Raw genomic sequence first — 17,719 nt, 5'->3', positions numbered from 1 at the left:
ACGATCTGTAACAATGCAATACTAAAAAATAAAAACATGTTTTACCTCCATAAGTGTGTGTTGCACTGTTCCTATCGGATCCAGAAGCACAGCATTGTGTTTTAATCTCAATATGTCTGCAAATCCAGTCTCCACCTGTGTCTTGTTTACAAACGAATCCGCGGTGAAATTAAGGAACAAACTCGCAATGTCTTACGCACGTGAGCTGGAACCGGCATGTTTATTGCTCGACCCGTTTAGCTCCACGAGTCGGTGGGCGGGGCTTGAGGCGGAGCTTCTGCATCCTATGACGTCAGTGGTCGACATATTCTGAGATCTCTCATTTTCTGGGCCTGGTGTCTATAAAAGCTGTTCTTTGACTAACAAGGACGTTTTCAGCTCTGAAACTTACAGGATATTCTTATATCACAATGAACTTTTATACACTCACCTAAAGGATTATTAGGAACACCTGTTCAATTTCTCATTAATGCAATTATCTAATCAACCAATCACATGGCAGTTGCTTCAATGCATTTAGGGGTGTGGTCCTGGTCAAGACAATCTCCTGAACTCCACACTGAATGTCAGAATGGGAAAGAAAGGAGATTTAAGACATTTTGAGCGTGGCATGGTTGTTTAGTATTTCACAATCTGCTCAGTTACTGGGATTTTCACGCACAACCATTTCTAGGGTTTACAAAGAATGGTGTGAAAAGGGAAAAACATCCAGTATGCGGCAGTCCTGTGGGAGAAAATGCCTTGTTGATGCTAGAGGTCAGAGGTCATGGGCCGACTGATTCAAGCTGATAGAAGAGCAACTTTGACTGAAATAACCACTCGTTACAACCGAGGTATGCAGCAAAGCATTTGTGAAGCCACAACACACACAACCTTGAGGCGGATGGGCTACAACAGCAGAAGACCCCACCGGGTACCACTCATCTCCACTACAAAGAGGAAAAAGAGGCGACAATTTGCACAAGCTCACAGTTGAAGACTGGAAAAATGTTGCTTGGTCTGATGAGTCTGGATTTCTGTTGAGACATTCAGATGGTAGTCAGAATTTGGCGTAAACAGAATGAGAACATGGATCCATCATGCCTTGTTTCCACTGTGCAGGCTGGTGGTGGTGGTGTAATGGTGTGGGGGATGTTTTCTTGGCACACTTTAGGCCCCTTAGTGCCAATTGGGCATGGTTTAAATGCCACGTAGAATTAAGGCAGTTCTGAAGGCGAAAGGGGGTCAAACACAGTATTAGTATGGTGTTCCTAATAATCCTTTAGGTGAGTGTGTACCAAAGGCTCAAAGGAAAGTTGATTTCTCAATTCATTCTCAATTAAATCTCACACTTTAATCATATTTATAGTTCCTAACTTAATAAAACAAGCTGTGTTACTATGATGAATGATTAGCTCAAAATGTAGATCTGCATGCGCGATGTACTTTATCTGAATCAAACACACACACACATCTCTCGTGTGTCCTCATGCTCCAGCAGTTACTCCTCCGTGTGCATAGGTTGTCGACCCTGCTTTAGGTTATTTAAGAAATGTCATTTCGCCAAAGAAGATTTTTTTTTAAAATCAACCTACTTCAGTGTAGCTTATATGTTACGGTAGCATCGCGGTTAACACTGAGAGTGTGAATAACTGTAATGTGACGATCGGGTGCGGATATCTAAATCAGAGAAGGTGCGGGTGATGGATTGGGTGGCATTAGAGCTGATCCGCACTTCTCTACTCTTGTTCTTCAAGTTTCCTTCCTGTCCAGTATACTTTTTGCTTCTTACAAAAGCCACAAAGCCTTCAGAAGACAGTAAAGACTTGTCATGCCTGAGCTGAAGCTGAAAGTGGCTGAAAGTTGCACAACATAAATGCAATGTTTAGGCATTATTATTATTTAAATTACTATTATTTTGATTTATATTTATAGGTTGTAGGATTCGTTTTAGGTTGAACTATGTTTATCTTTCTAAAGTAATTTGAAATTGATTTTTTATATTATTATTAATACATTTGTATTTGTATTTTGAATATAATATGGCAATTGAATGCACTAAATTGGTTTAGTTGTCTGCAATTTCAGCAATAAAAATAACTTTTTTTCTAAAAAGGAAACAAATTAGTTGTTCATTTTAAGATACATGACTTATTTTCTCTTGTATATTTAGTCTTGCTCTTTAATAAGGGAAAAGTACTTCTTATCCGATTAATCGATGGGATAATTGGTAGAATACTCGATTACTAAAATAATCGATAGCTACAGCCCTAGTCTCAACTCCTTCCATTGACAGACATGTCTCTGGTGATGTAGGACGTCAATCATTTCATTTGCATTAACCCCACCTTTTTCTCATAATGGTCTGCTTTCATATCTGCCTCCATCCAATCTATAGCATGGCCATAATAACCAAAGGCCAGCTGTTCAAATGTAATCGAATTTCGGTTATCGGATTGGATCAAATCTTGAAAAATGGGTTGTTCGAAAGAGAAAGAAGGATTCAGACATCAGATTCGATCACAAAATCCAATCTTGGTTTTGATCTGGATCAAAGAGAAACATGAGAAGTCATGTTTAATGTGATAGTTTCATCCTTAACGTTACTTCTCCGAACTATAGCATAATACAATATCGTTCTTCACATAGATTCGCATGAAATGCTTGTGTGCCTTAATGGTCCAGTGGTAGAGCTTTTGTCCAGCGAGCGTGTCTGAGGTTCGGTTCTGGGTTCAAATCCACCGTCATATCATTTTTTTCTCATTTAAAACCAAAGGTGCTCACCTGTTATTCTGTCTCAAGAGCCGGGAAACGTTTGCGTACATTTAAATTAGTGATCGTGATCAAATCATCAGTTTGTGTTAGTATTTTTAGTAAAATTGGATCAACTTTGATCCAAAAGATCAGGATTATACTGATAGAAGCAGAAGGGTGGATTTCAGCAACCAAAAATTGAATAACTGGTCAAAAAATACATTTGTATCATGTAATTTACACACACACACTTGTTAAAATGTATTTTGCTCTTGATTAGTTTAACTTTTAAAGTAATAAATTAGAAGTAGACATTATTAGACTACATATTAAGCCTTTCGGTAGCCCACAGTAAAGTAAAAAAAGAGATTTTAGTGCCACAAACAGCTGTAAATATCAAGCAAAAATATTAAATTTAATTTTAAAAGTTTTTTTTATCACTGTTTGTGATCTACATTGGCACAATAAGAGATGAACCAGTCGTTGTTTCTCTAGTGTACGCAAAACTTTTCAGAGAGAACGCAAAAGCACTGAAATGTTTTTTTTTTCTCTCCCCATCACCATGTCCCTTTAGGGGCTCCGTAGGGCACTAGTAATCCAGATTTGGCTAAAGTGTGTCTGGATCAGGCTGATCCAATCCAGTTTCGCTTTGAAGAAACGGCACATAAGTAAAATGGATTACCAGGATAGCAAAACATGGGATTTCCAAACATTTTGAACAACTGGCTCCAAGTCCCCCACTATTTTAGTAGACTAGAATAGGTTAGGGTTCGGGTTAGTAGAATATCTGTTGGGGACATCAATGTAAAGTGTTCTTTGCGATAGTCAATTTCATTCAGATACGTCACAAGGGATTTTCAGTGGCTGATTCCAAGACAAATAAATGTTTTTTGTTGCCTTGTAATGTCGGCCTTATTTCAGTCCATGGTCAATTTTGTCTGTTTCCTTCACAGAATGAAGAAAAGCGTAACCTCAGCCTTGGCGGTCATGTTGGCTTTGACAGTCTGCCCGATCAGCTGGTCAGTAAATCAGTGACTCAGGGTTTCTGCTTCAACATCCTCTGTGTGGGTAAGCAACTATTAACAGCCCGTTTAAATCTGATCTGGTAGCGGAAATGCTAATCCGTCATTCTCTTATCATCAGGAGAGACGGGGATCGGCAAGTCTACGTTAATGAACACCCTTTTCAACACCATGTTTGAGAACGAGGAGGCCAGCCATTACCAAAACGGTGTCTACCTGCGGCCCAGAACGTACGACTTGCAAGAGAGCAACGTCCACCTAAAACTGACCATCGTTGACACTGTGGGCTTTGGGGACCAGATCAACAAAGAAGAAAGGTAAAGAATAAAATGCAATAATGCCCTGTAGGCTTTAGACCAACATCATTGTTTTGGAGGGTTACACTGAGAAACGGATATATCCAAAAGTCTGATATGGCCCTGTTTACACCTGTTAAGGCGAAAGGTGAAAACATCGTTTTTTCATGCGGTGGTCAATTTTGAGATTTTGGGCCAGTTTGCTCCCTTAACATGTAAGCTTTCATGTCAAAATAAAAAAAAAAGTCAACATTACACATTAAGGTGGTTATTTGATTATATTTAGTCACCGTGCGCCTTTAGATTTCTACCCGAAATCATCAAACGTTATTCTAGCGCTATCTCTCGTGCCGTCTCCATTCACAGAAACATGTCATGCTTGGTGTCATTATAAAGCTCTCAGTCTCACACACAGCGCTGGCTAATCCAAATATGGACATTTCCTTTGTAGAACTAACCAACCGCGAAAGTTTGCAGCTGAAAACCACATCTGATTGGTCGATGTGAATTTCTGACTACGCGCTGCCGCTTGCTTGTGTATTCTCCGCCTGAGAGAAAGTGCAGACAAGCTGAAATCGGCTCATAAACGCTCACAGAAAAGACCAAGTAGCAAGAGCTAGTAAAAAGAAAGTAAACAACAACAGATTAGACGACGAAACTCCGTCAGAATTAGATTCAAATAGTTATAGATGGACCAATACTACAAACAGGGACAGCTCGTCTGCAGTTTTTTTGACTGGTGTTTGTTAAGGTAGTTCTCTAATAGCTATTGCTATTAATAATTTATTCATTTATCAATTTCCACGTGTTTTAAATATTATACACTACTGATATTAATTAACTGAATATATATTTTGTTTGTAGGTTGGGGGTTTTATAGAAATGTATGCAGTTATACAGTATAAAACTTTAAAGGCCGTTTTCTCAAAATGAGTTTTTTCATCACACTCAGAGTCAGATTATCCACTTCAGTAGCATCTACAAGCACCAACTTTTGCAGTCTTATACTGAACTATATTCTGAAGGCTTTTACAGAGGGATTTGTTGATATATCATTCCTATCCTGAGTTATAGGTCCTTTAACTCCAAAAAACATGGCGAAAATTGATTTTTTTTAAGGCTATTGTCAGTATTCTCTAATTTACTAAAGCACAAAATAAGATACCCAGAATCCCCTCTGTTAAAGCCCTCTCATCTAATATGTCAACAAATAGAACCAAGAATTTTAAACATGGTCCTTTCCAATTTCCAGATTTTGTTTTTGGAAAAGTATGCAAATGAGCGTATATTTAAGTATATAAGGCCTCATTTGCATATTAACACATTAATTTACACAAAACGTGTAATACATTTTTTTCTTATGTTTATGCCAGTAATAAACTGGAGAAGTTTCACAGTGATATCTTGTAATTAAAACAAATTCCCTATTCACCTGTAGTGTCTTGCCTTAAGATGCATTAAAACACCAGGAGTGAACGGGAATGTGCCTGTCATCCGATCCACCAAAACACATCTTAATACCTGGCCAATAAAAAATGTGCTAATACCAAGCAGTTTGTTCATATTTTGACACCCACATGCTGAAAATTTGTGTTTTAATAGAAGCTTTTTATATGGAAAAGGGATCGGTTTGGCAAAATTAGATATATAGACCAAAAGCACAATGTGTCCCAGACTGTAAACATGTGTTCTTCTGCTGTAAAGTTGGCCATTTTAACATGAGCTCAATGAGATTCTGCTCCTCCTGGAGTCTGCCTCTAGTGGCCAGTCCATGAACTGCAGTTTAACTCCCTTCCGTATTGGCTTCAAGAGAAACTGCGGCAAGTTGCCGCTTGTTCCCAGTCTGTCAGTAACGCTCTGTTTAGTTCCTGTCTCTATGAAGCCCCTCCTTCTGAAAAGCACACTGTGCTCTGATTGGTCGGCTGGAGCATTGTGTTGTGATTGGTCAAGTGCTTCCAGTGCGTTTGTGAAATGTCCCGCCCCTTACCATAACCGTCAGTTTCAACACACTACTAACTAACTCAAAATTCTAATGAGGAATATTGTGACGTGTTCATTCTCGGAAGAAAACTCAAGACTACAATGTAGTTCAGAAACACTGACACTGATATAGAGAAGAACAACACACAACATTACACACTAAAGACAGATTAACATGTTGGAAGAACCATAATAAGTCCTCTTTTAATAACTAAAGCTAATTTTAAGCATGTCCCAAATGTTACAGGGTTGCAAACCTCATTTAAAATAAACGGAAAACAAAACAACTCTTATAATATTAATTTAGATCACATTGACCTTTTCTAAGGATTATTAGGCCCTGCAGGGCTCCAGACTGCGACTAAATGGTCACATTTTGCAACCTTTTTTCCTGCTGGTGCGACTGAATTTGGTTGGAGGTCGCACTGGTGATACTGGTCAACTGATAAGAGCTGCCATTTCTGTTACATATGAGAAACATCGAACGACAAACAAAACGAAAGCGGAACGGAACCGCGCTACTCGTTTGAGCTGTTTATCAGCTCTGAGCAATAATAGGCCGTACATGGGCCGATCTCGATCACACGACGCTGGAGATCCAGTGAGAAAGCCTTTGAATTCACCTCAGTATTAATAACATCGCTACTGCGAGACCTAGAGGAAGCGTTCGGTGCAGAATCCTCTGTTATAAACCACAGATCTCAGATCAGAGCTGATGTGGAGACCAGGAGAAACATTTAGAAACATTCAGGCCACAAATCAAACATTCCCCATGGAGTTAATGTAGGAACACCCCATGGGATTGTGGAAGAAATGGTCAAATTACATTTTTACATTATTCATCTCAGGGTTCGTACAACCTTTTGAGAGTGAAATTCCAGCACTTTCAAGTGTTTCACACTTTTTCCAGCACTTCAAAGCTCTAAATATTATCCAATTTTAATATTATTTTTAGTGTGATGATTTGTAAAACTAAAAGTGTAAAGGTGCTGGCCACTTTATGGCAAAAAACTAAACAAAACACTATAACCAGTAGGTGGCGGCATAGGAGCTCTTATTATGTGGCGTTCACACCGGACGCGATTCGCGCGAATAATTCGCGCTGATCGCGCGAAGGTGGACGCGTGTACATTTTGAGTTTACTCGCGCGAATCGCGCGTGACATTCACTGCACAACAGATGCGAATTCGCGTCATGGGCGGGGCTTCCGCCAGCAGCTCGTCTGGTTGAGAAATGGTTGACATGGGCTGTGTTTACATGTCTTTTTTTTTGTTCATATCTACTGTTAATGTGTGACAAAACGTAGTTTTAAGACTTTTTCAGTCGATAATGTAGTTGCTTAAAGCTCAAATCTTTGGTTTATTTACATAAACAGTGCCTATTTGAACATTTTATCTGCCGTTGTCGGAGCTGTGAGCTCCAGCGGACAGCGCGCTCAGCGCACGTGAAAGCCGGCGAGGGCAACCTTTCCTCGGCCAGTCCTTCTGCCGTCTGCCGCTGGCTCTGATGTCTCTGTGGTGTGTCTCGAGCTATAATTCGTCTTGTAACGGCTGATCTTTGGTCTCATGGATCTATAATTTGTTCCCTGGCAAATCGTTTAGGCTGAGGGCAAAGATAAGTTTCATTACTTTATATTTTTAGGCTATAACTGTACGTTGCAGTTGTAACGTTAGCCTACTAGCACTGACTTTGAATGTTTGACTGCATTGTTTGCTTTATTTCATGTATAGCTTGTTATACATTACTTATACTTTTGTATTATTGATCATACATAAACTTGCATTTAAAGGGTTAGTTCACCCAAAAATGAAAATTCTGTCATTAATTACTCACCCTCATGTCGTTGGACACCCGTAAGACCTCCGTTCATATTCGGAACACAAATGAAGATATTTTAGTTGAAAGCTGATGCTGAGAAAGGCTTCACACAGGCCTCCATTGGCATTCAGTACATTGACACTTCCAAGATCCATGAAAGGCACTTAAAACGTCGTTACAAAGTCCATCTCACCACAGTGGCTCTACAATAATCATACAATGCGACGACAATAGTTTTTGTGCGCAAAAAAAAAATCAAAATAACACCTTTATCCAACTTGTTCTTGTCTTCCGTGTGCGCCTCCACGACGCATGCGCGAGAATATGACGTAGCGCCGGTGTTCGGGAATCGATTAAATACACACTTAAGCCCCATTTTGAGCACTACGCCGAGACCTAAAGCACGATCAATGTAGAATCCAACAGCTTAGACACGCGCGTCTTCCTCTGCTCGTAAACAAATCGCTTCTGGGTCATGTGTCCGAACGCCGGATCTGCTCATATTCTCGCGCATGCGTCGTGGAGGCATACACGGAAGTCGAGAACAAGTTGGATAAAGGTGTTATTTTGATTTTTTTTTGCGCACAAAAACTATTGTCGTCGCATTGTATGATTATTGTAGAGCCACTGTGGTGAGATAGACTTTGTAACGACGTTTTAAGTGCCTTTCATGGATCTTGGAAGTGTCAATGTACTGAATGCCAATGGAGGCCTGTGTGAAGCCTTTCTCAGCATCAGCTTTCAACTAAAATATCTTCATTTGTGTTCCGAATATGAACGGAGGTCTTACGGGTGTCCAACGACATGAGGGTGAGTAATTAATGACAGAATTTTCATTTTTGGGTGAACTAACCCTTTAACAAAAAGAGACTGCTGTGTTTCATGTCATTTAATGTTATCACAGTGATAATCATATTGTCTGAACCAGATATTAATATACAGATTTTCTCCTCATTGTTGTCACTACTAGAGCAAGCTCCTGATTGGTTAATGCGGCGCGAAATATCCGCCAAAGTTCAGATTTTTCAACTTGAGCGTTTCGCGCGAATCGCGCGTTCAAAACGCTCAAGTCGCGTCCTTCTCGCCGCCTCAATCGCGCGAATCTCGCCGCCTCAATCGCGCGAATCGCGCCGCAGAATGCCATTTCGCGTCTCTGCATTGACTTAACATGTAAATCACTCGCGCGAATCGCGTCCGGTGTGAACGCACCATTAGACTTATTAGACATTTCCACTCCTTAATATATGGAGAAAAGTAGGAAGTCACAAAGTCTCATGAAAAACTAAAACTTTTCTTCAAACTGTGACTGGATTACACAGAAAACAAGTAAAGAGTGCTCCTTTTAGTTCAGTTTGATACTATAGAAGAACAATAGTACATTTAATGAGAGTGGAATATTACAATTTTCCTTTTGCACATTACTGTTGTTAATTAAAAAAAATTCTGCTTAACAATTTAAGCTCAGCGCTTCACTGTTAAATTTCCAATAAACAAACATGTACTATTATTAGTAACTACACTTATTAACAAAACAATGCAAAACAATAGTCATTTTATGATTAAATGAACCTAAATTAACCACTGCTCTCAAATGTTAGTCTGGAGCCTGTATTATCAAAGTATTTATTTGTAAAACAGTGGAAATTTAGTAGATTTGGTGATGTTGATTTACGGTGTGCGCCCCTAAATGTTCTGGTTGTGCCCCTAAAATGTTAATTTGGGGGCCACTGTGCTCCTAGTGAAAAAAGTTAGTCTAGAGCCGCGCCCTGTATCGTATTCGACTCTAGAACGTGCCTTCTAACCCTCGGCATGTTGGGTGTAAACATGGACGGAGAGACTTACGGGTGCCAGACAGACATTGCATCTTTTGGGAAAAATGCATCCAGAGCAAGACCGCTTAGGCTTTGAACGCTTCCAGGCAGTGCATGCTGGGAAAAATGCCTAAGAAGTCAAGGGAGGAGGTCAGAGAATGTAAACATAGTCCAGGCCAGTCTCTACACAGCTGCGTCTCTCTTCTTCTTCTCTCACACGGTCTTGAGTTTAGAAAAGATAACAAAACAATTCTTTCAAATGTTGATGTTAAACCGGGAAGCATTGAAATATTCCATTTGAAATGCAATATGTAAAATGTCAATGTATTTCTGTAATTAAATTTACATTCTCCATACCAAATGCGCAATGTTTGGAGCAAAATGCTAATAATATAATTTAAATGAGCGATTTTCTACACTAGTTTAATTTTCAATTCCACCTTGACTTTTGCGACATTCATTGCGGGACATTTAAACGCAATAGTGTCTTAATTGTGAGTGTAAATTACATTTAAATGATCATTTTGCTACAGTTTTTGCTTGAACATGTTAAACATATCTAATCTTTTCTGTAATGCATTTTCATTGGACCCACTTTATATAAGGTGGCCTTAACTACTATTTACTAACATTTTAATTAATCATTTGATACAATGCACTTATTGTGTACATGCATGTATTTACATTGTGCTTACATTTAAAAAAAATACCTGCATGTAATTACTTCTGTAATTAATTTCTGTAGTTACACTATATATATATATAGACATGTTTTGTTTCTTGGAAACAGATTTGACAAAAGCTTGAGCTGACAGTAGCTTGAGATAGGACACAGGAAATGTATAGATATTTAACAATATCTGTAAAACTTTCATCAACCAAAAAGTTTTAATGGGTGAAATTGATATATTTTTACTGAGTTAGAACTCTATTCTTCTTTAAATTTAATCAGTGCTCTATTTAGATCACCACAGGTAAACCACACTACAAAAAATACTTTCCTTACTTGGTATTATTGTCTTTTTTCCAGTCCATATATCTAAAAATTCTTAAATCAAGATGCTTTTACTAAGGAAAATTACATATTTGTTCTTGATTCCTGGGGGGAGTTTTTGCTTGAAACAAACTAAATGATTTGCCAATGGATTAGAAAAATAATAATGTTTCTGTTTTTGGACAGAAACAGTATTCCAAACAGAAACATTACTTTTCTTACCCCATTGGCAGATAATTAGCTCGTGTTAACCAAAAACTCACTTCAATTTCATTTTATTTTCCAGAAAACAAGAAAAAATATCTAATGTCATTTAACTTCTCGTAAATGCATCTTGATTTAAGAATTTTTATTGTAGAAACAAGACAAAAGTACTAAATGACAGCATTTTTTGCAGTGCACACAAGGCATAAAGTTGCAAAAAAATATATATTTCTATATCTAGAATGACTTGTATATCTAGATGGTATTTAGTCTATAAACATATGAATACAAATGCACAAGTTTATGACAAAAATAGTCTGCAATTTGGACAATATATACCTACAAAGCCGTAGTTAAATGGCTTTGAAGGTATATATTGTAATCCTGATTTCTTACAACGTGTCTGTTTCTCTCAGCTATAAACCTATCGTGGATTATATCGACACACAGTTTGAAAACTACCTGCAGGAAGAGCTGAAGATAAAGCGCTCTCTCTTCAACTACCACGACACCAGAATTCACATCTGCCTCTACTTCATCGCTCCAACGGGACACTCGCTCAAATCCCTGGATTTAGTCACAATGAAGAAGCTGGACAGCAAGGTAGGTGTAAAACTGCTTAAAGTTACAATCATCATCCTCATCCGTATTAATATAATATTCAAGTGTGAATGAAAAACATGAAATGATTATTACCAAACATGTTTTAAAATGCAGAAGTTGTGCCAAAAGCATGAATGGCCATCTTGTTTGAGTTTGTAGGGAATATTGATAATCCTTAAATATGTGAAAATGTAGGACATTGTGCAGGGGTTTCTCTCTGTCCGCCAGTGGAAAAACAGCCAATCAATGATTCACTCCAGGGGATGCACAGATGGCTCATAATGAGGTGGCCCTGGGGCCCTATGAACACAAATGCATATTAAAGGGGGACCAATTATGCAAAATTCACTTTTATGAGGTGTTTGAACGCAGATGTGTGTTTAAACAGCCAGCCTATAATGGTAAAAATCCACCCACTCCTTTCTTTATAATCCCAGTTAATCATAACCAGTCTCTCTAAATGAGCGATTTCCCCCAGAAGCCCCGCCCACTACTGCCCTATTAGCATAGATCCGCCCTCGTCGTTTCAGTTTCCTCGCTGTAGCAGCTGGAGATGTACAATGTCTGCGCCAAAAAACATGACTTATGTTCTGCTATTGGATGTGCCAATGAACACACGAGTCTCCATTGACTCCACCGAGGACACTGTGGGTGAAGTTCATTTTTGAAGGAGATGTGCAGAAGAAAGCCATAAAAGTGTTACATATTTGCGCAAATCATTTTACGGCAGACTGCTTCACGAACGAGGGTCAGTTCAACGCTGCATTTGCACAAAGGATTCACACGATTGATGGTACATGCTAGTCGATGAGTTTAATCAACTTAACTCCACAACATCTACATAAATGCATCCACCAATCATTCAGAAACGTCCATTTGCATTCTGAAAGTTGTAGCTTCTTCCTGAGTCTCTCCATCAGTGTCCATCAGGCTATTATGCTATTTCAGACGCTCCTAATTTTGTTTTGGAGTCTCCTACAACAGGTTTACATGCATCAAAGGTCAAAAAACGGCTTAATTTTCTTATAATACACACTGCAGCATCAGCTCATTTCTCACAATGTCTGAAAAGGTTCAATAAAGGATTCAGTCTCTCTAAACCCCTCCTTTCTGAGAGCCTACTCTGCTCTGATTGGTCAGATGGCCCAGTTTGTTGTGATTGGTCTACTCTGATCTGATTGGTCAAATGGCCCAGTCTGTTGGGATTTTAAAATCTAGCACCTAGCTGCTTCTACACACATTTGTGAAAGAATGGGTCATTCTCAGGAGCTAAGTGAACTCAAGCGTGGGGTAAAGCGCGCCGCCACTGGACTCTAGAGCAGAGGAGACGTGTTCTCTGGAGTGACCAATCACGCTTCTCTGTCTGACAATCCCATGGATGAGTCTGGGTTTGGCGGTTGCCAGGAGAATGGGACTTGCCTGACTGCATTGTGCCAAGTGTAAAGTTTGGTGGAGGGGGGATTATGGGGTGGGTTGTTTTTCAGGGGTTGGCCTCTTAGTTCCAGTGAAAGGAACTCTTAATACTTCACCAAGACATTTTGGACAATTTCATGCTCCCAACTTTGTGGGACCAGTTTGAGGACGGCCTCTTCCTGTCCCAGCATGCACCAGTGCACAAAGCGTCTCCATAAAGACATGGATGAGCGAGTTTGGTGTGGAGGAACTGGAGTCCTGACCTCAACCCGATAGAACAGCTTTGGTATGAATTCGAGCGGAGACTGAGAGCCAGGCCTTCTCATCCAACATCACAAATGAAGAATCCCCATAACACACTCCTAAACCTTGAGGAAAGCCGTCCCAGAAGAGCTGAAGCTGTTGGGACAACTACATATTAAACCCTCCGGATTAAGAATGGGAAGTCCATGTGCATGTAAAGGCAGGCGTCACACAACTTTTGGCAACAATAGTCTATGTAGATTCGAACAGGAAGTGAGAGTTGAATTTCTGACAACTCGTTTCAAGCAGTTCAGAATCGCTTCTTTCTTTTGGGAGACAATAACTCCATTAATGCGCACGCATTCCTTTCACAAACAGCTCACACTACATGCTTTAATGTTAGCACTCAGAGGCAAATGTATTCATGAGAGGGCTTAATATTAGCATTTGTAAACTGATGCCCCAGTTAAAATCTACTTCTGTTTTATAGGGGGAAAAAACTGCACACTTTGCTAAATTTCTCCGTTTGTGTCACAGAAAGTCACGAGTGAGGCTTAAGAGGATTTACTACGGTTGTCCTTTAGCACAACATCTTTAATTGCATCATTTAATTCTAGCCCAGCTCCTCTATTATCTCACTGCTAACTTTCCAGATGTGGAACTAGAACATGTTATACAGGGCTGGACATTAAGCCGGTTCACACGCTTGTCCTTCGCACAAGTAAATCTGTCATTCACTTGTCCGAGTAAAACATTTGCTTGTTCTGATTGTGTGTGTGTGTGTGTGTGTGTGTGTGTGTGTGTGTGTGTGTGTGTGTGTGTGTGTGTGTGTGTGTGTGTGTGTGTGTGTGTGTGTGTGTGTGTGTGTGTGTGTGTGTGTGTGTGTGTGTGTGTGTGTGTGTGTGTGTGTGTGTGTGTGTGTGTGTGTGTGTGTGTGTGTGTGTGTGTGTGTGTGTGTGTGTGTGTGTGTGTGTGTGTGTGTGTGTTGTAATTATAATCTATTCTGAAGCAATATTCTCACCAGTGTTCAATCAGCTTTGACATATTTAAATCTGCATATTTGTGATATTTGTATCTTTTTATAAAGGGCATTTTTCCATAATCTTATTAAATATAGGATATGCTTCGGCTTTCCTTTTATATTTTTAAATTTGATCAATAAATTAAATTGGAATAAGACACTATAGGCTGTTACCAATCAAATTATTAAATAAATTATTTACACTATTTAATGCAGTTGTCATTTTTCAATGTTATGAGATTATTTTAAATATTTTTGAATATACAAATAATAAATGTTGGAAAGATGAAACTAAAGCACCAGTAGGTGGCAGCATGTGACCGTCTGAATGAGCGAATCATTGAGTCGATTCATTCAAGAATTTGGCGGTCGTTTACGAACAGGCCATTGACTCTTTGATTCAACCGATTCATTGAAACGCTGAATCATTCACTAACACACACACTGTTGCTGTGAGATGCGTTATGGTTCTGCTGTGATCTTTGTTTGGAACTATTTTCGCTGCTGAAATAGAACAAAAACAGTCCATATTACTTCTAAAATGTAAGTGACTTAATGTAAATAATTGTTTCTGGAACTGGCGTATGAAATCAGTGTCGTGTTCAGTCGTGATGGTATTCAGGAAAACAGCACTCTTGTTAGTGTGATGTTGCTTAACTGTATCATATGTTATAAATAATAAAACTGCATAGTTTTAACCGTGTGTGTTAACTGAGTTTCTGTGTGTGAGCGGCGCTCATTTGTTTTGGATTTTCTCCTCGAGAGTCTGCGCGAGCCTCAACAGCTCAAGCTTATTAACGTCAGTTCATTTTATATTATTATCCACTATCGATCGCCACTTACACTGATGCAGAATCATTATTGCACTTTGGTGATTCCCTAGTTATTTTTTGTTTTGACGTTTTAACCAGGATACTTGTCCGACGGGCAAGTAAAATTATTTTTCACTGCCCCTTCAAAAAGTCCACTTGTCCCGGACAAGCGTTAATGTCGAGCCCTGATATATAGTGTGTGATGTTTTTTTTTAGGTGAACATCATCCCTATTATCGCCAAAGCGGACACGATTTCCAAGAGCGAGCTGCACAAGTTCAAGATCAAAATCATGAGTGAGCTGGTTAGCAATGGCGTTCAGATCTACCAGTTTCCCACAGACGATGAGGCCGTCACAGAAATCAACGCCGCAATGAACGTGAGTCTGACCACAGACTGGCAGATGGGAAAGATGCAAAAGAAACCAGTGATTTGAGTGCTGGTACCATGTGACCCCTGATTGTGGTTTATTCTAGGCCCATCTCCCGTTCGCTGTGGTGGGCAGTGTGGAGGAGGTGAAGGTGGGCAATAAGACGGTGAGGGCCAGGCAGTATCCATGGGGAGTAGTTCAAGGTAAGAAGCGTGGAGAACAGGGGCGGTTCTAGGATTTTCATTTTAGGGGGGCTTAGCCCCAGCAGAGGTGGAAAGTAACGAAGTACATTTACTTGAGTACTCTACTTAAGTACACTTTTTGAGTATCTGTACTTTACTGAAGTATTATTTTTTAGGGAAACTTTTACTTTAAAGGGTTAGTTCAGCCAAAATGCTGTCATTAATTCCTCACCCTCATGTGGTTGGACACCCGTCAGACCTCCGTTCATCTTCAGACACAAATGAAGATATTTTAGTGTAAAGCTGATGCTGAGAAAGGCTTCAGATAGGCCTCCATTGGCATTCAGTACATTCACACTCACAAGACCCATAAAAGGCACTAAAAACGTCGTTACAAAGTCCATCTCACCACAGTGACTCTACAATAATTTTACGATGCGACGACAATAGTTTTTGTGCGCAAAAAAAATCAAAATAACACCTTTATCCAACTTGTTCTTGTCTTCCGTGTGTGTCTCCACGACGCATGCGCGAGAATATGAGCAGATCCGGCGTTCGGGAATCCATGAAATGCTCACTTAAGCCCCATTTGAGAACTACACCGAGACCTAAAGCGAGATGATCAATGTAGAATTCAACAGCTTAGATTCGCGCGTCTTCCTCTGCTTGTAAACAAATCTCTTCTGGGTCAATGTGTCTGAACGCCGGATCTGCTCATATTCTCGCGCATGCGTCGTGGAGACACACACGGAAGACAATAACAAGCTGGATAAAGGCGTTATTTTGTTTGTTTTTTTGCGCACAAAAACTATTGTCGTCGCATCGTCAAATGATTGTAGAGTCACTGTGGTGAGATGGACTTTGTAACGGCGTTTTTAGTGTCTTTTATGGGTCTTGTGAGTGTGAATGTACTGAATGCCAATGGAGGCCTATCTGAAGCCTTTCTCAGCATCAGCTTTACACTAAAATATCTTCATTTGTGTCTGAAGATGAACGGAGGTCTGACGGGTGTCCAACCACATGAGGGTGAGGAATTAATGACAGAATTTTCATTTTTGGGTGAACTAACCCTTTCACTTCACTACATTTGAAAGACAAATATCGTACTTTTTACTCCACTACATTTCTATCAAGGTCCTCGAAGTCAAAAGTAATTTCTGTAGCAGCTTTGCAAGTCAGTGGATGATTGTTTTTTTCTTCTTTTAAAAGTTTTTTTTTGTTGCAAAATGTAAATGTCTGGGAGAAAGAGAAGCATAGACATATGGATGAATGTGAAAAAGCCTGATGAAAGAGCTCAGTCTGGTTTGTTGTGCCTCTGAGATGCCAGAGCACGAGGACTGAATAGAGCTTTCTTTTGTGTGTTTTTTCGCACTTAAACAGACCAATACACACACAATGTCAATTTTCATTTTGGAAAGTATTCACGGTAACAAAGTTAATTATCTCTTAAGTGAACGTAAACAGTTGGGGGAATATCAGATGTGTATCAGTGTGTTGGATCTGTGCATTCTGCCTTAAAGTGACAGCAGCTTTATAAAGAGCTTTGTAACTTTTAAGTATTTAAATTAGTTCTAGGTGGTCGTATGCTAGCATGTCAGATGGAGCATCACTGACTGGCTTAAACCACCATGCATTTATACAACAATAATAAAATAATGCATTGACATAAAAAAGGAAATGTACTTTTGATACTTAAGTACTTTTAAAAGCAAGTACTTCTGTACTTTTACTTAAGTAAAAATAGTTTTTAACAACTTTCACTTGTAACAGAGTAATATTCGACCAGTAGTACTTTTACTTTCTCTCGAGTAATGGAGTTGTGTACTTTGTCCACCTCTGGCCCCCAGTGAGGGTATTTTAGGGTCCAAATTGCGCTATTAACTAGTAGTTTACTAACATGCATATCCATAGGATGGCTGTTTATTAATACTTATAAAGCAATAGGCTACTTATAAAGCTCCCCCAAGAAAATGTTGATTTCTCTGATCTACATAAGTGCATTTTAAGATGTTCTGTAGGCCAAAAAATTAGATAACAATAGCTTGAAAACCATGCACTGGGCAGTAGATTATTTGTCTTTATCTCCACATCTCTCTTTTTTCTCTGTTTTTCTCTTGCCCAGTCTCTTCCCGTCCTAACGCTGAGCTTTAACTGATATAGTTTTTCCCATTTTCATCAGAGAAGAAAGTAAATATGGTTTACATATTAACATACTGAT

At 39.3% G+C, this 17,719-nt stretch overlaps 1 protein-coding gene across 1 annotated transcript in view; it reads left to right on the top strand.

Annotated features, from left to right (window-relative positions):
• septin8a (septin 8a) overlaps window positions 1-17,719 on the top strand; it is a 68,666-nt gene that overhangs the window by 19,706 nt on the left and 31,241 nt on the right. The window contains exons 2-6 of the mRNA XM_079834996.1: window positions 3,687-3,801; window positions 3,877-4,072; window positions 11,275-11,461; window positions 15,167-15,328; window positions 15,426-15,522. Of these exons, the coding sequence (XP_079691122.1) occupies window positions 3,687-3,801; window positions 3,877-4,072; window positions 11,275-11,461; window positions 15,167-15,328; window positions 15,426-15,522 (757 nt within the window). The remainder of the gene's footprint in view (window positions 1-3,686; window positions 3,802-3,876; window positions 4,073-11,274; window positions 11,462-15,166; window positions 15,329-15,425; window positions 15,523-17,719) is intronic.

This window comes from Gobio gobio (genome assembly GCF_949357685.1).
Source record: "Gobio gobio genome assembly, chromosome: 14".
NCBI lineage: Eukaryota > Metazoa > Chordata > Actinopteri > Cypriniformes > Gobionidae > Gobio > Gobio gobio.
Note: the sequence above shows the minus strand (reverse complement) of the source record. Positions and strands in the feature narration are given on the sequence as shown.